Genomic DNA, 22,206 nt, shown 5'->3' with positions numbered 1-22,206 from the left:
CGCACTCGGGTCGCTGCCGCTGCCGCCGCCGCCGCGCTGAGGCGGAGCTGCCCCGCGCTCTCTGCCGGCACTAACGCGGCGCTGCGGCCGCGTCAAACTGGGAGCTCTGCCCTCAGTGTGCGGGCGCTGCCGCCTCCAGAGTCCGCCCGCCGCAGCGCTTCGCCTCAGGGACTCGGCTGCAGCGGCGCTTCCAGCGGGCTCGTCCGGCCGCCGCCGCTGCTGTTCCCGGCGCGCTGAGGCGGCGCTGCCTCCCCTCCGGCTCCCAGCGCTTCCCGCCATTGGCGCTGCGGCTCCCTCACGCTCTCCCGGCCGACATTCCCGCAGCTTCTTTCGGGAAGCTCCCCTCGCTCTCCCAGCGCCGTGCAGTGTGGTGTTGTCGAACACATCGCGTTTTGAGGAGTCCCTGGAATGGGGCTCCCAGTCGAGAGCGCTGGGCCAGCCATTGTTAGAATTTTTGGAGCCTCCATCGTCTTTGCCTGATATGACCCCGAGCAGGGAGAGGTACTGCTCCCCTTGCAGCCTTCCCTAGGTAAACCTCCCTGTTTCTTGTCTTTGGTAGTGAGATTAAAGATGTGTGCTATCTTCTGTACAAATAATGTGATGTGTTAAAGTTATGAGTTTTAGCGTCTCTGAATTGTCTCCTAATGTCTCCCTGTTGCAGGCCCCAGACAGTTTGGCTCCTGAGACAGACAAGGGTCTGCACAAGGCTGAATGTTGGGGAAGATGAAATTGAAAACCATATAAATATGATTGCCTGGCCAAAGATTTTCAGAACATGGAAACTATAAGCGAGATTGAAATGAAAGCCATCTTTGAGATTGTCCTGGTTTAGGGCAAATTTGGGGGAAAACCTCCGGAAGGAGCCCCCAGAAAGGAAACCCACGACTCCTCCCCCCACCACTGGGTTTGGGAAGAATTTCCTCAGAGAGGAGTGGGAAAAAAAAGCCTGTTTATTTAACAAGCAAAACACTCCCCAGCACAAAAAAAAATGAACAACATCAGATGACAAAAACTCTTTCACCGCTCTGAATGGATGACAAACTCAGAAAGTCTCTCCTGCGAGTGGTCGCCCAGTTATTGGTCTCTGTCGCTGGGGAATGACTGCTACAGATCACAAAATGCAGACTCCCGGTGTTTCTTGGTGTTTCGCAGGTCCCCGTCCGGAACAGGTTCAGATGGTATTCAGGAAAGGAAAAAAAAAAAACAAACAGTCCAGGGAAAAAAAATTTGACTGCCTAGCTAAACTAACTAATAAGCAAAAGCAAGGGCAAAAGCAAAAAGTAGGAGCGAAAGCAAGCAAGCAAGCCAGCAAGCAAAGCCTAGCCTCTCCTAAACACAGACCATGGGGGAGGTGAGCCTGCTGATAATGAGACAAAAAAACCCTTCACTTTCAGAGTCAGTCCTGAAAGCACAGAACATAATACCAAGCACAAACAGAACACATGATTGGGGATACAAGCACCATAATGTCACCCTAGAACAGAGATACCAAGCCTTAGTTACTGAACAACTAGAAAACAATAGTATGGCCAGCTGAAAGTAATCCCCTCTTGACTGAACAATGCCCTCTGCTTGCAGACAGGTCCAAAGGGCAGACAAGACCCTACTAGCTTGGCAGAGGGGGTCCAAAGAGTAGTTTCTAGGGTTTAAAGTGTAACACAGTATGGTAATGTAATGATTCTTATAGGCTGTATGTAAATGCTATACGATTTGTATCTTAATTGGTTAGTGAAAATTAGAATATTCCACACAGAAGAGTTAATGTATTGTAACGGGAAGCTCAATCTCTTGTGCTCCTACTTTACTCTCTTACTTCTCTTACTGCTCTTACCCGTCTTATGCTCTTACTTCTTACCTCTTACTCCTTGCTCTCTCTTTACTCTTTTTACTCTTGCCCTCCTGCTCTCACAGGCCTGCTCCGAGCTGGGGCTGGCAGCTCCAAGCAGGGCCTTCTACCCACGCCCTTTGCAATAAACCACAAATTCCAACACCTGGCTTTAGAGATCTCTCCATCAGTCCCGACCGTCCTGACCACCCACAGCTCCTACAGCTGAACTTCTGAACTTTGGGGTAAAATACCAGGTTCGGGGGGAATATCCAGCAGGTGCTTTGGGAAGGCTGCACCTTCCTGGTACCTCAGCAATGGGGAAAGGAAGAGGGCAACAAGCGGCTGGGAGTTTGGGACAAAAAGGAGGCTGAGATCTCTGAAACCCCGAGAGAGAAAACCCTGTGGGCATGTGCCTCCCTGGACTCTCTCTCTTTATTTGAACAAAGTTGAAGGACTGCTCTATCTCCTTTTTCGACGTAAATCTCTGTCATATTTGGATTGTCCTGACAGTTTTCAGGTTGTCTGTAAAACTGCAACAGAGATGGAGGAAGAACAAGTACAGGGATGCAGAGCAGGTAAGGGCAGGAAGCAGATGCCAGTTCTGCTCCTCTCTCTGCACCACCTACTCTTCCTCACCTCTCCAAATCCTTCCATTCCATGGCAATTTCCAGGACTTGCCTGAGCTCAGTGAAGATGAGTTGCTGTTGGTTCAATACATCATGGATGTATTTCCTTGACAAAGAGGAAGAAGAATTGCAGAAACAAATGCAGAAAGAGAACACAGATGTCTCTCAGGAAGAGACACAAAGTGAAGAACTCGAGTGAGGAGATGAAGGTGGATGCCAACATTTATTTTCCAGCTCCTGCACCTATATAGGAATTGCTGAACCTATGATTCTAATCCTTGACTGTTATTCCCTTGTCTATTTCCTTAGATCCCAGTTCTGACCTTGGAGGCTATTTCCTTAGCTATTTCCTTACTAATATTTCTTTAACTCTCACTGAATGTTACTTCCTTCACAGTTCTTTCCTTGGATGTTATTTCCTAATAAATGCTGCCAGAATATCCTGTGAGCAGGGAGAAATGTATGTGTATGTTCAGGGCTGTGCTCATGTTTTTGTGTGTGTGCTCATGTGACTGGTGCCAGAAGCAGGACTCACGTTTGAGTTGGCAAGGATTAAACTCCTGGGATAGAGCTGGTGGATTAAACCTCACTGACAATGAAAACCCCATTGAATGAAAATTTTCCTTGTTCCTCCCATTTTTGCTGATGTATTTGTAAAAGCCTCTTCTCTTCTCCTCTTCTCTTCTCTCTCTTCTCTTCTCTTCTCTTCTCTTCTCTTCTCTTCTCTTCTCTTCTCTTCTCTTCTCTTCTCTTCTCTTCTCTTCTCTTCTCTTCTCTTCTCTTCTCTTCTCTTCTCTTCTCCTCTTCTTCTCTCTTACTGAGTTGTTCAGCCTGAACAAAAGGAGGCTCAGGGGGAACCTTCTGGCTCTCCATCACTCTCTGACACGAGGGACAGCCTGGTGGGGGGTCGGGCTCTCCTCCCAGGCAACAGGGACAAGAGGAAAGCAAATGGCCTTGAGTTGTGCCAGGGAGGTTTAGGTTGGACATTAGGAAGAATTTCTACACAGAGAGGAGGATTAAACGTTGGAATAGACTGCTCAAGTGGTGGAGTCACTGTCTGAGGAGGTGCTTGAGACATGGCTCAGTGCTATGGGCTGGGGGACGAGGTGGGGATTTGGCACAGGTTGGATTCGATGATCTTGGAGGGCTTTTCTGACCTCACTGACTCTGTGGTTCTGTTACCAGGACTGGAGCCTGCCCTGCCCCAACTACTCAGTCCTCTGCCAAGGCTTCCTCACCCTCACAGGGAGGAATTCCTTTCCAATATCCCATCTGGCCCTGGGGAAACCACTCCCCCTTGTCCTGTCCCTTCATCCCTTGTCCCAAATCCTTCTCCAGCTCTCCAGGAGCCCCTTTAGGCCCTGGAAGGGGCTCTGAGATCTCCCTGGAGCCTCCTCTTCTCCAGATGCACACCCCCAGCTCTCCCAGCCTGGCTCCAGCCCTCAGAGCATTTCTGTGGCCTCCTCTGGCCCGGCTCCAGCAGCTCCAGGTCCTTGCTGTGCTGGGACCCCAGGGCTGGAGGCAGCTCTGCAGGTGGGGTCTCACCTGAGCAGGACACAGGGGCAGAATCCGCCCCCCTCTGGTCACACTGCTGGGGATGGTGATAATTTCATATTTTGATGCATTTACAAGACAATAGAATATAGAAATTGCATTTCCACCTGAGAAATTGCCCCAGCAGGGATTTACTTCCACAGAGGCCAGGTTCCCTGGTCACTCTCTTCTCTTGTGAATCACCACATCTCCCCACCTGGAATTCTTCGAGTTCTGGATCCAGACACTGGATTTTGCTTTACCTTTGTGGTTCAAGCTTAGCCATGGTCAGGCGATTTCTCCTGTAGAAAATCACTCCTTTCCTCTTTTTTGTTAAACAGGCTATATTTCAAGAGGGATATCACATCATTCCTGTGGCTTATCACTGAGGTCTCCCAGTTTTGTTTTGGGGTTGGTTTTTTTTTTTGTTTTTGTTTTTTTTTGGGGGGGGGTGGTTTTTTTTGTTTTGTTTTGTTTTTTTTCCCTAAAGAAAGGTCAAAATACCTGGGCAGAAGTTCATTATGAAATGAGACTTTCCCCCCTTCCTTCATTGTTTCACTGGTGCCCCTTCCCATTGCTTGAGCTGCCTCAGATGTTCATTCATTACTAGGTTACAAAATCTTATTTCATTTAATGGCAAACATGTTTGAAAGTAGAGAGAACCTTTGTTTTACATAATGTTAATGCCCCAGATATTGAGGTTCAACACTTGTGATTCACAAGGCTCTTGTGGCTTGGCGCATTTATTACAAGACTTTTTTTTTCTTCTTCTTAGAGAAATACTTTTCCCGTGATTGTGCAAACGAGTCCTGCAACTACTCCTCTTGGTAAGACACTTTCCACCCAGTTTTCTCAGAGCAGCTCTGGGCTTAACGTGGGCTCCTGCAGGGAGGGCTCATTCCTTTTGTTGCTCTGGAAGTGCTGCACACATCTGATACTCTGTCTAAATAATCCTGCAGCTCTGCTGGTTCCAGATATAGTGACCTCAATAAGTTGACAGGAAAACACCTTTCCAAAACCAGCGTTTATTTTGGGGCATAATTTTAGTAGCATTTAGGTTTATTGCCCATTTCTGTTGCTGTTACATATTTGGAGGAGAAGCAGATGTTGGATGTGATACACGTGGTGTCTTACAACATTAAACTTTCATCCCTAATAAAACACTGCAAAACTTTTGGAAACGATGTAGACAGAGCTGCTCCAATTCAGTGGCATCATTAACACTGAGATAAACAAAATTTCTTCTTTGAGGTCAAACATTTCCAAGGATAATTCATTGGCCTGGGAGAGAAATCAAGGGTAAATTTCTCTCTACAACATGTTTTAGTTTTATCCCTTTGCACATATTTTTGTCATATATAAGGGGCAGCTTCCCCAGAATTTACCACTTGGAAATGTTTCTGCTTTAGAAGGACTGACTGGCATCACGAGGCAATTAGCCAGAAGGACACCCAGCCACTCTCATCCCGAGCAATTCCTTCCAAATCCCCGTCTGTTCCCCTTTCCATAGGGCTGGACGGTGCCTTGCAGAGAGCCAGCACCGAATTCCCTCCCACTCTGTCACAAGGGAAGTGAGTGGGCAGGGAACTGAGGGATGACTTCTGCAGGAACAGAGCTTTCCATCTGACTCTGCTGCTCACTTCCCTTGTGGGCAGTGCCAGTCAGGTCAGCTCTCTGTGGCTTTGGAAGGGGCTGGAGAGTAGGGGCTGCAAGGAGTGTGGAGAAACAGCAAACCAGCAGAAATTCCATCTTCTTAACTGATAAACAAAACATCTGATGGCTATTGGTTGTGTCAGACCCCAAAATGCTTCAGTTTTGCTGCTGCTCTTCAGTAAGGGCCAGTTGTGCCCGTGGACAGCAGGTGACTCAGTGTCACCACAGGGAAAAGTGTGTGACAAAGGTGAGCAGACACTCCTCCAGGCAAACTGCAGGAGGAGTCAAAACTGCAGAATATCCTGAGTTGGAGAGACCCCAAGGATCATCCAGTCCCACCTCTAGCCCTGCAAAGACACCCCAAAAATCCCACCCTGGGCATCCCTGGGAGCATTGTCCAAATGCTCTTGTGGCAGCCTGGGGACTGGGACCATTCCCTGGAGGAGCCTGGGCAGTGCCCAGTGCTGGTTCATGGCAGGAGCAGCTCCAGAGAAACCAAGGCCACCCTGGACTTGGCTCCTGCCAAGCAGACAAGAAAATGCAAACTCTTCTTTTTGTGGGACAAATGGAAGCACATCAGGGTCTCAGGAAATGACACCACAAGAGCAAACAGTGCTGGAGCTGAGCATTGGGAATGAGCTACAACAACGGAGGGGATCTGGGGACACCTGTGTCCTCATTTCATCTGCTTTAATAACAAAACATGACCCTGCAAGGCCAGGGCTTCCACTGCTGTCAGCTCTTCCCCCTTTGCCATGAGGTTTGTGTTGCGAAGTGGCTGTACCTGCTCAGGTGAGTACAAAACTGGACACAAAACTGAGCCTCCCTAGGGAAGCCATGGTATTCCCAAACTCAGTGACAGGAAAATCTTATGCTCAGTGTTGGCTTGTGCCAAGGCTGGGCCCAGCACCCACCTCGTGAGGACCACCAACCAAGACCACCTTGGACTCACCTCCTTCCAAATTCGCCTCCCAGCCTCAGCCTGCTCGGACCCCAAATCCACTTTCCAAGATCCAAATCCCTCCCAAGCCACAAATTCACTCCCCTCAGTCCCAACTCTGCCCTAACCCTAAATCCAAGTCCTAATTCATCCTTCCATGTTCAGCCCCAAATCCACTCCCAAATCCCCCCCAGTCCCAACTCCACCCTTCTAGGTCCAGATCCACCCTCATAGCACCAAATCCTTATCCTCCAGCTACAAATCCACCACCCAGTTCCAAATCTACCCCTAAATCTGCCCCAGAGGTGCAAATCCACCCCCCCTCAGCCCCAATTGCGCCCCCCAATCCACCCTGTAGCCCCAAGTCTATCCCCAAATCCAACTTCTCAGCCCCAAATCCTCACCTCCTGCTCCAAAATCTGCTACCCACCCCCAAATCCACCCCAAATCCCCCCCCCAGTTCCAAATTCAAGCAAATTCTCAGACCTAAATTCCATCTTCCCAGCCCCCCAAATCCTCATCCTTCAACTCCAGATATACCTCTCAGTCCCAAATACCTAGCCCCAAATCACCCCTGCCCTTGCGGCATCTCGCCCCTCGCATCCCCTCGAACATCCCGTCCTCCCCAAAAAGGCAAACTCGTGTCGGCAGTAGCGGGTTTTATTCTCCAGTTTCCTCTCCCAGGAGCGGGGCGGGCTCAGAGGGCGCAGTTCCCCTCTCCGTAGCGCCGGCACCTCATCACCTTCAGGTAGGTCTCCACCTTGTGCAGGTCCTTTTTGAAGCACGACAGCAGCCCGTAGTTCTTGAGCAGCGCGTCCTCGCCGCGCAGGTGGAGCTCGAATTTCTCGTAGCTGAGTTTGAGCAGCTGCGCGCCCCGCGGGCTCCGCTCTTCCAGCTCCTGCGGGACAACGGCGACATTCCGGGAGAGGCGGGGCCGGGCAGGGGCATCTCCCAAGGACAAACCTTCTGCCGAGCTCTGGGAGACGTCAGGAGGATTCCCTCCCGCTCTTAAATGGGATTTCAGATGCGGTTTTGGGTGTGTGTGTGGCAGAACGCACAGGTGGAGGTGGTGCCGCGGGGTGATGCCACACTGAGTGTGCCAATGACACACAAGGGGCTGCAGGGAGGGAGGAGTGTCCTGCAGGGGGCTCAAAATAAAGGCAAAATCACACGATCTCTCTGCAGCCCCTCCAGCCAAGGAGATGGGGAACTGCACAAATAATTCTCTCCTCCCCCGCTTTCCCAAAGCTCTGAGACAGCCCCACATCTCCATCTGGAGATCTGCAATCAGCCACTCCCCTTGCTGTGCTCAGCTACAGAATGGTTTTGGTGAAGTAAAAAGTGTCATAAATTGGTGAAAAAGGAATATTTGTGTCATTTCTGTGTGCGGCACATGGAATGCAGAGGAAAATCTTCAGTGGTCCTGATTCCTTTGCCTGCTTACTCCAGCACAGGAGTGTGTTTGCCCTGTGGGCTCACAGGGCCTGACTTGCAGAGTTATTTAACCGCTAAAAGATGTAAATAATGGCCCACACTCACTTCTCACAGCTGCAGCTTCAGGGTGATGCTGGCAGATAAACTTATAAAATAAGCATAACTTGAAGGGTATCCTGGCAGATTATGGGTAATTTAATTTAAAACAACAAACCCAAAATTAAAGGGGGGAAAAGAGGGGGAGAGTGACAAGGGGGAATGGTTTTAAACTAAAGAAGGGAACATTCAGGTTGAGTCTCAGGAAGAAATTCCTCCTTGTGATGGTGGGGAGGCCCTGGCACAGGGTGCCCAGAGCAGCTATGACAGCCTAAAGCACTGGGTGGGTTTTTATGTCACTTCCAGCTCAAACCATTCTGGGATTCTCTGACAAGATCTTCCTTGGAGAGATCAGCTCTCATTTAAGCTCTCATTAATGGAAGAGGGAAACATTAGAGCAAGTCCTTCCCTGCACAAAAATGTGTTTTTGTTGTAAGGTTGCAAACCTTGCAAAATTTGCCCCATTTGCGCCATTCCTTGGAGATGTAACAAACATTGTGCTGCTGTTTGTCTGATGTATTTCAGCTACTGGAAATTCTTTGGTGCTGGGTTTGGAAAGATTTTGGATCTTTAATGTTGCAATTCCTGGTGGAATCTGCTCACTGAGGGGTTGTGGAAGTGCTGGTAACACCTGTCCTGGGTTCTTACCCTCCTCAGTGATGGGACCTGTGCACTGGGGGGGGTCATGATCTTGTTATCTAAAGGGAAATAAAGTCCAAAAGATTCCCTGTGGAAGGCAGGGAGATTGCTCATGGTCTGTGGATCCCCGAGAGTGCCCCGTGCCTGGGAGATCTCTGTTATTCCAGTCATGCTGGGACTTACCCTCATCAGAGCTTGGATCCCTTCTTCCAGGTCCTTTAGCTTTTCATACACCCTGTCTGAGGTGCCAAAAACCAAGTTGTTTGTGAACACCTTGCTCAGGTACTGCACTGGGGTCAGCCAGGACTGGATGAGAACCAGGGAAAACCGGAGAAGCTCCATGTCCTGAAATTGAGGCAAGAAAGGGTCAAAGTTGAGTAGGTGTGGTGTTTGGTGGAGTGTTCTGCTCCCTCTGGAACAGCCTAGAGTGACCTAGAGAGGAACACTGCTCCTGCAGCTTCAGTCTGCAGGATGAGGGCACCACCCAGCCCCATGTCCTGTGCAGACAGCAGTAGCCTCATCCTCAGCTGGGAATATGATTTATAGTGTAATGCAGAAGAGTCTGAAGGGTTTAAATAGCAAAGAAGAGAGAGAGAAGGGTGAAAACATCAAAGGTCTCACAGGTGGAAACCCTCTGATCCTGCAGCAGGGACTCTACAAACAGGTGTGTGCCTGCCCCAGGTCAGAACTCACCGATTTCTGCTGGGCATCCTCCTTCCCCGTGGGAGCAGGGATGGTTTCTGAGTAGCAGTAGGGTACCTGGGAGTTTTTGTTGGTGTGCCTTTGGTCCTCTGGGATGTAGCTGCGTTCCTGTGGAGACATCCCATATAGACTCAGGTCTGCTGCCCATGGACTGGAGAAGAGCACAGAGAATTCCCAAGCTGTCCTGCACGGTTCCTCTTTGCAAGGAATAAATGGGAGTCAGGAGGTATCTCTGGACAGGGTAGAGAGCTAGGAAACAGGAATTTGTGTGTTGGCACAACAGCTGCCCTGAAGGTCTCCTTCTCCCTCGGGCAAGGTGCTGCTCTTCAGCAAGGGCCAGTTGTGCCTGTGGACAGCAGTGTCACCACAGGGAATTGGGTGTCACAAGGGTGGGCAAACACTGCTCCAGGCAAACTTCAGGAAGAGGAGGAACAGAACACACCTGGGACAGGTTCTTCCAAGGAGGAGATGATTCCCAGGGACAGCCCGTGCCAGCTCCTGGGCAGCAGCAGACACGTTCTGGGTTTGCACACTCAGACTCCCCCAGGGACAATGTGACTAACACAGGGAAGTCCTATAATATCTGTACCATCTCCCAGCTGCCCCTGAGCAGGGAGGCTGGACACAGGTGGAAACGGCTCCAAGGAGGCATCAGAGAGGGAACAGAGAGCTGACAGTGTCCAGGCTGGTGGGACACAACCTGTCCTATCCTGTTAAGGTTCTTTCTCCTCCCTGAGAGGTGGCAAAAACACCAACAGCTGGGAATTCTCTGGGAAGTTCTACAGTCCTGGAGCCATCAAGGAAACACAGAAGAGGTGCCCTCAGGCCACAGCACTCACAAACTCCTTGTAGGTCTCGGCAGCCAGGAGGTGAAGGTGCTGAGCCCTCAGCACAGCATTGGCAAACAGGCTGGACAGGGGCATGGCCGGGAAGGTGGCAGCTGGCTGTGGCCACTGCAGTCCCAGGGTGATCACAGCAATGGCCAGAGGAGAGAGCCAGGACCCTGCAAAGTGGAGAGGAAGGTATTGGGAGTCCTTGGGGACTGTGCTGAGGAGGAGGAGGCACCTGGGAATTCATTCCCAGCCTGTTCTGCCCACGCTGGATCCACACTCACCTTCCATGGTACCCTGTTGGACACTGGGTGGGCTCAGCCCTCCCCAAAATCGAGGGAGACCCTTTCACTGGACCTGCCCTCGGGGCTGGGGCTGCTCCCAGTGTGACCAGCAGCATCTTCCTGGCTGGAATTGTGGTTGCTCCATGAATACTAAGGGGTGTCGCTATGGTTTTCCCTGACACACTCATGTTTTCCTCTAGGCCTTGTCCTTGCCCTCACTGGGACAAGAGCTGGTGGCATCACCTGTGCTATGACCAGCTGCTTTGGCTCCCTGGGTCACACCTTTAGGATTTGGTGATCTTGGTCAAGCCTAAATATTTTCAACCCATGACATCCAGCACAAGTGTCCACCTGTGCTCACACAGACCACCAAGCTCACCTCAAACAAAGGCCCTTAGGAAGTGAAATGCCCTGAAGCCTGTAAGACTTGGACATTATTAGACATCATACTCATCCCTGTCTGAAGTTTGGAATATGAGTTTTATTATCCCTGCCAACATTTATGATAATAGTAACTATTATAACAGTGTCTTGATCTTGTTCTCCAAGCTCACAACACTCTCCTTGCCCACTTTAATCTAAAGATTAATTCATGGATTAGAGTCACACTGTAGAGAAAGGTTTTCTTTTTCATGGATTTAGAAGTTGCCATATTTTAATTTAGGGATGGCAACGAGTGTGTGTAGCCCACTACAGAACCACCCCATCATCATAATCTCCTGTCACCCTACACACCCAGCACTGGAAATCCTTTAAGACTGAAAGAAAAGGTACCTGGAGCCATTTCTGCTGCTGAGTTGCTCAGGTGTGGTTGGGAATGTTTCCTCCTTTCACCTGGTGAAGGAAACTGTGGAACCCCCCCTTATATAGCAGGGGGTCTGTTTAAAATGGATCTGTGTGTCCATGATCACAACAACAGCTTTGCACCTTCCCCTTGCATAAATGCACAAGTGTTCATGGTTGTGCTACCTCATCACAGGCATTTTCACAGATGTGCAGCTTGGGGAGCTTTGTTTGCCTCAGGATGAGACCAGTGCTCCATGATTTCGCCATATACTCCTGTTTATTGCAATTAAAAGTTTCCTCATCACAGCAAGACCCATCCCAAATCAGATCATGGTGGAATCGGTTGTGTCCTCCTGATGTTCCTGCCTGGCTCTGCAGCCTTGGCTCACAGTTCACAGGGCTGGTCAGGCAGCTTGGGGCATTTCTGGCTTAAAACAAGTGGCATCAGGAGAAGTTTAGGTTGGATATTAAGGAAAAGTTCTTCCTGGAAGGAGTGTCCAGCCCTGGCACAGCTGCTCAGGGCAGTGGTGGAGTCCCCATCCCTGGAGGGATTTAAAGCTGTGTGGATGTGGCACTTAGGGACATGGGTCCGTGGTGGCCTTGGCAGTGTTGGGGGAATGGTTGGACTGATGATCTTAGAAACCTTTTTCAACCTAAAGGATTCCATAATTCTGTCATGTTTTCCTCTCTATTGTTTGTGAGGATAGAGGTAGCTGGATGAATCCTATTTCTGCCAAGGAATTGTTTCCAATTTCTCCCAAAATGTCAAAAGTTCAGCAAACACTTTTGCTAAGCTGGTTTGTCACAGGTGTGACAAGGAGCTGTCCTGCCCTGCTGCTGGTTTGGATTCCAACCTGCGCCGTGCAAATCCAGAGCTCTGTGAGCTTTCTCTGATGCTCAGCTGTGGAAAAAGTTGGTCATGAGCATCTTCCTGCTCCTGCCTGAGATGAAAATGTGAAATATCGTGGGATTAAGGAGAGGAATGGTGTGGAAAGGAGATAGGAGACATGGGGAAGGGAATCAGAGAATCATGCAGTAGTTTGGGTTGGAAGGGACCTTAAAGCCCATCCAGTGCCACCCCCTGCCATTAGCAGGGACATCTCCCACTGGCCCAGGGTGCTCCAAGCCCTGTCCAGCCTGGCCTTGAAGAAGAGAGGACACAACCCACCCATTCCTGCATTTGAGAAAAACAAGACACAACCTGGAATGGGCAGCTCCAGGGGGTATTTAAAGGACTTTTACTCCACATAAAGCCCCCATCGCCCCAAACCAGACTGGTTTGGCCGTTGTCTGGTGTTCAGGGACTGTCCTGTGTCAGGAGGTGATTTGGCTCCCCCAGGCCCCGGGTTTGCTCCAGTTTCCAAGCCGCAGCATCACTCCCGGAGCCGATGGAGTTGCTGGAATAGGGAGAGGAGAGCTGCTTGATAAATATGAGGGAGAGCAGAGCTGTTCTGAGAAGCCCCCGGGTGTTGCTGCTGGAGACGCGGTGGTGTCACAGGGAAATGTCAGTCCCGGCAGCAAAGGGAACAGCGGGTCCTGCCGCTATCAGGTGTCCCGTCACCCCATAGCGGCAACATCTGGGCGTGTTTTTGTGTTTTCTGCCCCAGGTCGTGTTTAAATCCGTCAGCGCTGGTCAGGGATGAGCCCGAGCTGCCCAGCCCAGCGCCGAATGACGCTGCTGTGTCAGCGCACAGCTCCGGTCTGACAGCGCTGCTAAATGCACACGATCAGCCAGCACGGAGGGGCCGGGGCCATCGGGGGCTCCCCGGGGCTGGGTTTGTCCCCGCCGTGTCTGGGCAGTAAATGAGGCAGAAGTGGCGCATGACGAGCGGGCAGAGCCCCGGGCACAGCCGCGGTTGCATAAGCGGCTCCGAAACCTCAGCCGGGCCATTTTCTGCCTCTGCAATTCCTGCATTTCCAACACACAGCATCCCATCTAAAGCAGCGTCACACTCCGTGACTTTACATTCCCTGTGAGAGGAATGAGGGATTTGTCTTTACAAACAAGCTGTGGGGTCTGCTGGTACATAAAGCCAGCACTGAGAAATGAAAGAAACAATGGGATGGATTCCACTGATTGATAAATGGAAAAAGATATTTGCCTTTACAAACAAACTGTAGGTTGGCTGATAAATGAAATTGCATATTGAAAGATGAAAGAAGCAATGAGGAAAAACCATTAATTCAATAAGAATTAAAAAGAATTAAAAGGGAGGGTTATACATTAGAGGGGAATTTCAGGTATCAGGCGTTCCAGGAAGTCTGTACCTCTCAAGTACTTCAGCCCAAGGGGAAAAAGAGAGGGAAATGCAGCCTGGAAAATAGGATAAAAAGGAGGCTGCGTCCTCCAAAAATTTGAGAGATTCCAGGGGCATGTCCCACGGCCTCTCCCTTTATTCGAATAAAGAAAAAGGACTTCTCGGTCTCCTTTTTGGACATAACCCTCTGTGTTTGTGGATTAATTTTCCTGACACCTGGAAGAGAAAAAACCCTCCATTCTCTTCAGGATGGCCCCGTGTCCACCCACTTTCCCCTGAGCTTTTAAACAAGTGAAAGCTTTTCCTGGAGGCACCGTGTGCTCTCGGGGTCCTGGTGATCCCCAGCCTGGGGGAATCCTGATCGAGGAGTTGCTGCTGAGCCACAGCCCAGCTCTGCAGAGGGTTTAGGGCGTGGGGGATTATCTCTCCTAACTCACTGCTCCGAGGGGAAATTCCATTTCAGATTTATGGGGATTATTTACCAGACCTGAAACTGCTGGGTTTCATTGAACTCCTGTGGAAAAATGAGGCTGAACCCCCAGGTTCAGTTCCCCAGGACTGCAGCCCCACCTGTCTACCTGAGCATCCCGATAGAAAACAGGGATTTTCCCTCCCTACAGTTACCTGGAAGGAGGCTGTAGCCAGGTAGGTGGGGGTCGATCTCTTTTCCCAAGGACAAAAGGAAACAGCCTCAAGCTGTGCCAGGAGATGTTTAGGTGGGATATTAAGGAAAAATCCTTCCCTGAAAGGAGTGTCCAGCCCTGGCACAGCTGCCCAGGGCAGTGGTGGAATCCCCATCTCTGAAAGGATTTAAAAATTGTGTGGATGTGGCACTTGGGGACAGGGGCTAGTGGTGGCCTTGGCAGCACTGGGGGACACAACGATCTTAGAGAGTTTTTCCAATCTAAGTGATTCCATGATTCAATGACAGAAATCAGGACAAAACACAGAGCCTGGGTATAGACTGATATATTTATTTACATTAAATATGTTCTAAACGCAGACCACTCTCAACATAGAATGAAACCAACCCCCATCTCCAGGATCCTTAGAAACTACTCCAAGCATTTCAAATAAACTCACAACACTACAGAAATATTTATTTTATTCTAGCATTTATAGGAGGCCAAAGCCCTGAGCTGAGGGAGCAGCAGAGTAGAACTGCTTTTGACATCAGTGCTTCCTCACCAGGTGCAAATTTTCTTTATTTTTTTTTTCTATTATTCTGTTCAGTCACTTGAGTGGTTCTTTACACAGATCTGAGGAATGTGGAGCTGGGAAGGCCAGAAAAAACTTCCATCTTCCATTTGGGAACTGAAAACAAGGAATGGATGGATGAGCTCTGCCAGTCCTAAAATCTTGGCAAACATGGAAACCAGGAACAAACAGTTCTTTTCTCTCCCCGTGAATGCTCCTTTTTTCAATTAACCAATTTTATAATTAAAATATGCTTTAAAAACTACTATATATGTGTCAGATCTAATTTGTGGTAGTTTTATTTAACTAGTAAAAATCAATTTTAAAATGCTAATTTTGTTCTGTTTAAACTGAATTCCAGTCTTCCATGGAGGTGCTTTACTGGGAAAGAACCATCCTGTTACTCCTGAAAAGCCTTTTTTTCCTTAGAAATTTACCTTTCTCTGGCTGTTTTTGGGGTGCAGAGCAGTTCCAGGAGCTGCTTGGAGCCCAAAATGTAATGTGCCATCAGGACACAGAGGCCTTGGGCTCTCTGAGAGGGGACAGTTTAAGCCACAATGTCCTTGTCACCCTCGTCCAGCCAAGCCCCCACCCCCACTGTGCCCCCCAGCCCTGGTTTGGGTGCCCTGCTGGCCCCAAGCCTACCACCCTCAGCTGCTGTTGCCATGCCAAGATAATTTAATTACAAACCAGATCTCCAGATGTTTTTTAGCTTCTCCTTCCAGACCAGATCTAGCTGAGCATCCAGTGGAGATGCTGGTCCTGGGCCCTGTTCTCCTGCTTTGGATCCTGGTGATTCTCTTTGTCCCATCCCAATCTGATGTTTTGGGACTGTGGAGGTCCCCACAGGGAGTCTCACATCTGCTCTTAGTTTTCCATACCTGTCTGCCCTCGGGATGAAGTTTGAAGAGGTGAAGTTTGGTTTCCAGCTAAGCTGGACCCAAAAAGCTGCTCGTTATTCCCAGGAAATCAGCACCAGTGTTATAGGACACCCCTGGAATGGGCACGGCAGGGTGGACCAGGATGAAGATTTACCCACCACCTTTATTAGGACTTCAAAAGCAGTTGGAGGTTTGTGTCCCACAATCTACAACTTTCCCAGATGTTCTGAGGTCACACATGTCCCTCACCATGGGGATGACCTTCTGACAGGGGCCAGTTCTTGCTTGGGGAGCAGCAAGCTTTTGGGTGAGACCTTTCTCCCCAGATTTTCCATTGTCTTTGGAGAAAAAGAGGTGCTTTTGGGGGATCCTCCACCTCAGACCTCTGCCAGCTGGGCCTGTGGACAGAGCCATGGCTTTGACAGCTGAAGAGTGGCCCCAAATCTGCTTCTCAGTGCTGTTGGCAGTGTCCTTGCAGAGCCTGGTCCTGTCCTTCCTGGGGTGGTGGGGTTGGAGCAGACCCCTCATTCCCAGTCCTTCCATGGCACTGACCAGGCTGGAGCTCAGTGCTGGGCTTGGGGCTGCCCAGGCTGTAGGACCAGTTGGCTACTGGGGGGATCACAGGTGGCTCCTAATTTCTACAGAGGTTTTAGGGGTTGGTCAGTGGGGTAGGGACAGTGACACCCAGGGCAGGACAGCCTCGGGAACACAGCCCAGACACGTGAGCACCCCAGGCAGCAGGCTCCCAGCCCTGAGCTGGGCTGTGCAGGTGTTTGCAACCCGGGAATGCAGCCTGGGATGGCAGCGCAGGATCCAGGCAGAGCCGTGCTCCAGGGGATCCATCCCCACAGGGCCTGGCAGGGTGCTGACAGGGCCTGGTGGAGGGTGCAGCACCCCTCACTCTTCACCTGGGTGCTCCCCCACTGTCCACTTGGCCTTCACGTCCCGGAAAGGAGTGATGTCCTCGTAGGTGGCCATCTGCTCCACCTCCAGCCCCTGCAGCAACGACAAGGAGGGTGGGACATGGGACCAGGTTTCAGCCACAGCACATCCCTTAGGACACCCTGCTGGGGACCCTCCCAGGCCACTCCCCCTGAGACTGGAGCAGCTTCTGACAGGAAGAGAGGATGGAGATGGTTGGGTGTTGGATGCTGGATGTTGGCTGTTGGCTGTTGGATGTTGGGTATTAGATTTTGATGTTGGGCGTTGGATTTGGATGTTGGGTGTTGCATGTTGGGTCTTGGATGCTGGATTTTAATGTTGGGTGTTGGATGTTGGGTGTTGGGTGTTGGATGGTGGGTGCTGGATTTTGATGTTGGGTGTTGGATGTTGCATGTTGGGTGTTGGATGTTGGGTGTTGGGTGTTGGATGGTGGGTGCTGGATTTTGATGTTGGGTGTTGGATGTTGCATGTTGGGTGTTGGATGTTGGGTGTTGGGTGTTGGATGGTGGGTGCTGGATTTTGATGTTGGGTGTTGGATGTTGGGTGTTGGGTGTTGGATGGTGGGTGCTGGATTTTGATGTTGGGTGTTGGATGTTGGGTGTTGGGTGTTGGATGGTGGGTGCTGGATTTTGATGTTGGGTGTTGGATGTTGCATGTTGGGTGTTGGATGTTGGGTGTTGGGTGTTGGATGGTGGGTGCTGGATTTTGATGTTGGGTGTTGGATGTTGCATGTTGGGTTTTGGGTGTTGGGTGTTGGATGTGCGCTGGGTGCTTCTTGCTCAGCACATCTGATGCGTAATTCAGGAGGAAGGTGCCCTGAACCTCCTCCCAAGGAAGGGGCTGCAAGATGGCCCCAGCAGACACCCAGCAGGGCACAACCCCCTGTGTCAAGACTCAGGTGAAGTTAGGGAGGTCCTGCTATCATTAATTACCTCATAGGTGTGGTCCTCCTCTGGGCTTTTCTTCTCTTCACCCTATGGAGAGTCACAGGTTGGTGTCAGCACCCACCAGGATCCCCTGTCTCCAGCCTTGGTCCCCCAAGCCAGGTCCCACCACTTCCACAGGCACATCCATGGAGTCCCCACACAGCATTTGAGATGGTTGTGTTCCCACTTCAGATATCCATGTTCTCACCCACAACCTCAAACCCACGCCATGCCCAGGACTGGCCTGCCTGGGATGCACTGCAGGACACTGCTGTGAGCCCAGCTGGGAGCATCCCCTCTGCTGGAGGCACTGTCACTTGCCTTATCTAGAAAGAAGAGGATGGGGATGCTGATGAAGATGACGAGCAGGATGGACTGGATGATGATGATGGCATCTTTCAGTGTGTGTCTGTTCTGGACCTGCTTGATGCTGCTGGTACCTGGGAGCAACAGCACAGGTACAGCCCAGGTCTCACCTCTGTGCCAGGCTGCAGGGACAGGGATGAGCTTGCCACGGCCAGAGTGTGTGACCAAGGGGAGATGTGGGGACCAGGGTGACCTGTCCTCTGCATTGGCAGAGACCAGAGCACTGCAGCTGCCCCCAGGATTGGCATCAGGGACCAGCTCTGGGATGGGACACCTTGAGCAGCACTTGGCAATCACCAGGAGCAGGACAAATCTGATTTATCAGAGGAACATGTCCCTGGTTTTTGCTGAATGGATGTGCCAGGGCAGAGCTGGGGAAGTTGTCCTGCTCCTTGGGACTGGCAGTGAGGAACAGAACCTCTGTGGTGCCATAGAGCACCCACAGCTGGGTCAGAGAGGGCCCCACCAGCACAGGGAGAGGAGGAGGTGTGGGAGAAACATGTTGGGCTCATATGGAGGGGGAAATGGGAGAGGAGGAGAAAAAGCATCTCCTGGGGTGCAGGAGGGCGGGGAGCTGCCACTCACCCATGACCCTGAGCTCTGTCCCACACGAGTGCAGCTCCTCCTTCTGCAGCAGGCCCTTCCTGTCACACACGTAGATCCCCCTGTCCTCGAAGGTGGCCCTGAAGAGGGTGAGGTTGATGGAGATGTTCGTCCTCTCGATGCTGTAGCTGGGCATGTTCTGATCCAGCCCAGAGAGGACATTCTTCTTCTCTTCTGTCTTGTACCACTGCAAGGTCTGGGGCTCCTGGGTGTAGCAGATGAAGCTGATGGGCATGTTCTTCTTGATGACCACGTACCGCAGGTTCTGGTGCATTGGGGGACACCTGCCAGCTGCAGGGGACAAGTCTGTCACTGCAGCCACTCCCATGAGAGCCCCCCAGCACCTCCCAAACAAAGAGCTTCCATTTTCATGCTGCTTTTGAGCATCCAGCTTGGTTTTGGTGCATTATCCTCATCCCAGGCTCCCCAGGGAATGGTCCCAGCCCCGAGGCTGCCAGAGCTCCAGGAGTGTTTGGACAGCACTGCCAGGGATGGACAGGGTGGGATTGTTGGGGTGTCCTGGGCATAGCCAGGAGTGGAACTGGATGATCCCTGTGGATCCCTTCCAATCAGGATATTCTGTGATTCTATGAGATCTGAGACTTTTGGTGGAAGTCTGCTTTTAATGGAAACTTCAATTTTCTGTGGGAATACCTTCGCTCCAATACTTCTGTCCTGCTCTCACCCCTCTCTGTGCACATTTAGATAATCCCAGCTCCAAAATTACAGCCTGTGGAATCTCAGCTGGTTTCTCTTTTGCTTCCACTTTTGTTTTTTGCCTTTTGCTTTATTTTGTATTTTTTTGGCCATGTTTTAGTCCCAGAGTAGTGACTTTGAGAGCCTGTTTGGGTTGCAGAGGTGACCCTTAGAGCCCCATGGGTGTGAATGGCACAAGGACAATGGCACAAGGACAATGGCACAAGGACAATGGCACAAGTGCTGTGGCACAAACCCAGCGCTGGTCCCAGACGTGGTCATGCAGCAAATGCAGAGGGAAAACCTGTGGGTGCTCAGGAAAGACAAAGCAGATCTGGCTTTGCAGAAGGAGAGGAAGGTGCAGGATTCGGGATGAGCCATGGGGGATGTCACAGCCTGGGAATGGCCTTTGTGGGGGGAAAGGCCTGTAGGGGGTGTGGAGACAGGAGGGACCCTGGGGGACAAATACAGGGGAAAAGCCCAGCAGGTCTGAGGGTACCTGTGCTGTTCCTGGTGCTGTTCTTGTCTGCTGACATCCCACCTGCAAGACAGGAGAAGGGCCTGAGATCGTGGCCAGGATGTCCCCAGTGGAATGGACGTGCCCTGGGCCTTCCTGCCCAGTCCACATGGGATGGAGCTCGGAGGAGCAACAACAGAGCCCTGCTCAGAGGACCTGGGGCAGTGCAGATTTGGGTACAAACCCTTCGATTTCCATCTTGTCTCCTGACAGTTTTCCAGGTTGTTTTCTGGTTGATACCCTAGTGAAACCTGCTCTCTATAATGTCCCCGAGGCTGGTGCATCTCAGGAAGGCTCCAGATACTCCCAGCTCTGCATTTCCACTCTCTGAACCAACCAGAAACCCTTCCCTGCTGGGATTTCCTGGGCTCAGAGCCCTGTGATGGCCAGGGGCGTTCCCAGATCCTGCGGCCACACAGCCCCCCGGGACAAGGGCTGTGGGTTGGTGCTGTGGGACCTGCAGCACAGGAAGCAGGGGGAGGTGGGGACCCCCCCAGCACCTACGGGTGTCCTGCCCACAGCTCTGGTGCTGCTGAGCCTGGTTCCTCTTGCTGCAGCTGGGCAGGAAGCACCAGCCCTGTTTACTGCCCCGCTTGAGTGCCCAGCTCCCTCCTCTCGATGGAGATTCACCAAACCCTGTGGAGGAGCTGGCACAGCTGTGGGGCTGCAGCACCTCCCTGGAGGGCAGCTGCAAACCTCCCCATCCCCAGAAAGAGAAGAAGGAACAGAAAAAGAAGAAAGGTTCAATTCCCCAGCCTGAGCTTCGTGCCACCCTCCTGCAGGGACGCAGCCTGCAGAGACCTCCTGGCTTGGACAGGGGCTCCTCTCATTGCCCAGGAGCCCCTTCCAGGTCCCTGCTGCCCTGTTTACATTCAGCACTGACACGTCTGCAGGCAAATCCTCCCTTCCAGCCCTATTCCATTTTCTCCAGGATGGGAGATGCCCTTTGTCCTGGCTGTGCACTGCCTGTGTATCCTCATCACCCGCAGTGCCACTGGCCAAGGCTTTGCTCTCCAGGCTCTGTTGGTGTTTCTAAAGGAACACCAGGCTGGTCCCTCACCTGAAAGCCCTCACACCCCTCCAAGTCAGGAGTTCCACTGCAGCCACAGGTGGGCTGAACTTCCCCTGTCCTCCCCTAAAATCATCATGAGATCCAAGTTCAAACCCTCCAGCCTTGAATCCATGCTGGACTTATGTGGCCACCACAGGAACCCTTTAAATGCCCTTCATCCTGTGGGCACGTTTCCCTCTGAGGGTGGGATCTGCTGCAGGCTTTTGTAGCTGCCCCTGCACCAGGCAAGAGGAGCAGGAAGGGGACAGGAGCCATGTCCTGGGTTTTGCTTCTGCTTCTCCAAGGGGAGCAGTGAAGGGATGTTCACACAGATCCCACAGATCACCCCAAAAGCCTTTTTCCTCCCATTTCTCCTCTGCTCCTGGGCACTGAACCCCACAGAGCAGAGATGTGGCTTGTCCATGGCCTCGGCCATGTGCCAGTCCTATCCCCAGGCCTCTGAGAGTAATAAAAGGTTAAAAAACCTCAACAATCCTTCTTTCCTGTCACCTGCAGCCCCAGCCAGGCTGGCTCTGCACCCACTTGGCCAAAGCCACCTGCCTGCCCCAGAATGTGTCCTGTCTGCACACCCCGAAAGGAAGCAAAACCCAAACCCAATGCAAGGACGGGGCTCTGAGCTCTGTGTGCTCTCCTGGGCTCCCTGGGAGGCTCCCACCACAGAGCAGGACTGAGAGAGACCAGCACAAAGCTTAAAATTATTGCCCTGAGAGGCAGAGATGGGAGAAGCTCATGAGCAGGGGACTCAATCCAGGTCATTGTCCTGGCTCCATGGTCTGAAGTGCAAACCCCATTTGGTGCCTACCTGTGAGCAGAGCCAGCAGCCAGAGGGTCACCTGGAGCAGCCAGAGCCTCGTGCCCAGATCAGCCATATTTCAGTGCTCAGGACAGGGAAACATCCAACCTGTGCTTCTGCAGAAACAGGCTGCTCCCACAACCCTGGCCCCAGTACCTAAAAATGGCAAAGCTGCTGCTCTGTGCGTGGCCCCTTTCCTGCTCATGTAAATCCTCCCTGCTGGGGACTTTCCCTCGGGGCTGGTTTTGAATGCAGCGCAGACGCTGGGGTGGCTGTGCCTGTGGGCTGACACCATCCAGCCTCGGGTCCCCAGGCATTGTCCATCCTCCTGTCCCCGGGCATTGTCCATCCTTCTGTCCTGGGCATTGTCCATCCTCGTGTCCCTTATTGGCTCCCTGTGGTGCCAATATTCCCTGGAGGTGGCCAGGACTGGTGTAGACCTGCAGCAGAGCTGGGGATGAGCCCATCTGCAAAGCAGAAGGTACCAAACCTCCTTAGCATGAGAGGTGCCCAGGGAATGGGATTTGGTGCTGCCTGGCCACATCCGTGGGGGCCAGGATGGGAGTGACCCCTAGGGTTTCCCCCCAGCTCCACAGATCCCCCC

General features: G+C 51.6%; 2 protein-coding genes across 2 annotated transcripts; both read right to left on the bottom strand.

Moving 5' to 3' along the window:
- Positions 1–7,226: 7,226 nt before the first annotated feature.
- On the bottom strand, positions 7,227–11,349 carry LOC106858240 (somatotropin-like). The gene is made up of 5 exons (XM_014884788.2): positions 11,340–11,349; positions 10,291–10,454; positions 9,443–9,559; positions 8,933–9,094; positions 7,227–7,478 (listed from the first exon to the last, which is right to left on the bottom strand). Exons 1-5 carry the CDS (start codon positions 11,347–11,349, stop codon positions 7,278–7,280), a joined length of 654 nt encoding a protein of 217 aa, XP_014740274.1. The 3' UTR covers positions 7,227–7,277.
- Positions 11,350–14,569: 3,220 nt separating this feature from the next.
- Positions 14,570–21,792, bottom strand: CD79B (CD79b molecule). The gene is made up of 6 exons (XM_014884794.2): positions 21,612–21,792; positions 19,720–19,761; positions 18,507–18,815; positions 17,877–17,995; positions 17,562–17,603; positions 14,570–16,683 (listed from the first exon to the last, which is right to left on the bottom strand). The coding sequence occupies exons 1-6, from the start codon at positions 21,676–21,678 to the stop codon at positions 16,585–16,587; spliced, it is 678 nt and encodes a 225-aa protein (XP_014740280.1). The 5' UTR covers positions 21,679–21,792; the 3' UTR covers positions 14,570–16,584.
- Positions 21,793–22,206: the final 414 nt, after the last annotated feature.

This window comes from Sturnus vulgaris, chromosome 27 (genome assembly GCF_052056855.1).
Source record: "Sturnus vulgaris isolate bStuVul1 chromosome 27, bStuVul1.hap1, whole genome shotgun sequence".
Lineage (NCBI taxonomy): Eukaryota > Metazoa > Chordata > Aves > Passeriformes > Sturnidae > Sturnus > Sturnus vulgaris.
Note: the sequence above shows the minus strand (reverse complement) of the source record. Positions and strands in the feature narration are given on the sequence as shown.

Excerpts from the sequence above, each read along its gene's own strand:
- CD79B (XM_014884794.2), bottom strand. The coding sequence starts at position 21,678 with ATGGCTGATCTGGGCACGAGGCTCTGGCTGCTCCAGGTGACCCTCTGG. Across the intron at positions 19,762-21,611 it reads GCTGCTGGCTCTGCTCACAG|GTGGGATGTCAGCAGACAAG; the intron begins GTAGGCACCAAA and ends CCTGTCTTGCAG. Across the intron at positions 18,816-19,719 it reads CAGCACCAGGAACAGCACAG|CTGGCAGGTGTCCCCCAATG; the intron begins GTACCCTCAGAC and ends TGTCCCCTGCAG.
- LOC106858240 (XM_014884788.2), bottom strand. Across the intron at positions 9,560-10,290 it reads CCGAGACCTACAAGGAGTTT|GAACGCAGCTACATCCCAGA; the intron begins GTGAGTGCTGTG and ends ATGTCTCCACAG. Across the intron at positions 7,479-8,932 it reads GGATCCAAGCTCTGATGAGG|GAGCTGGAAGAGCGGAGCCC; the intron begins GTAAGTCCCAGC and ends GTTGTCCCGCAG.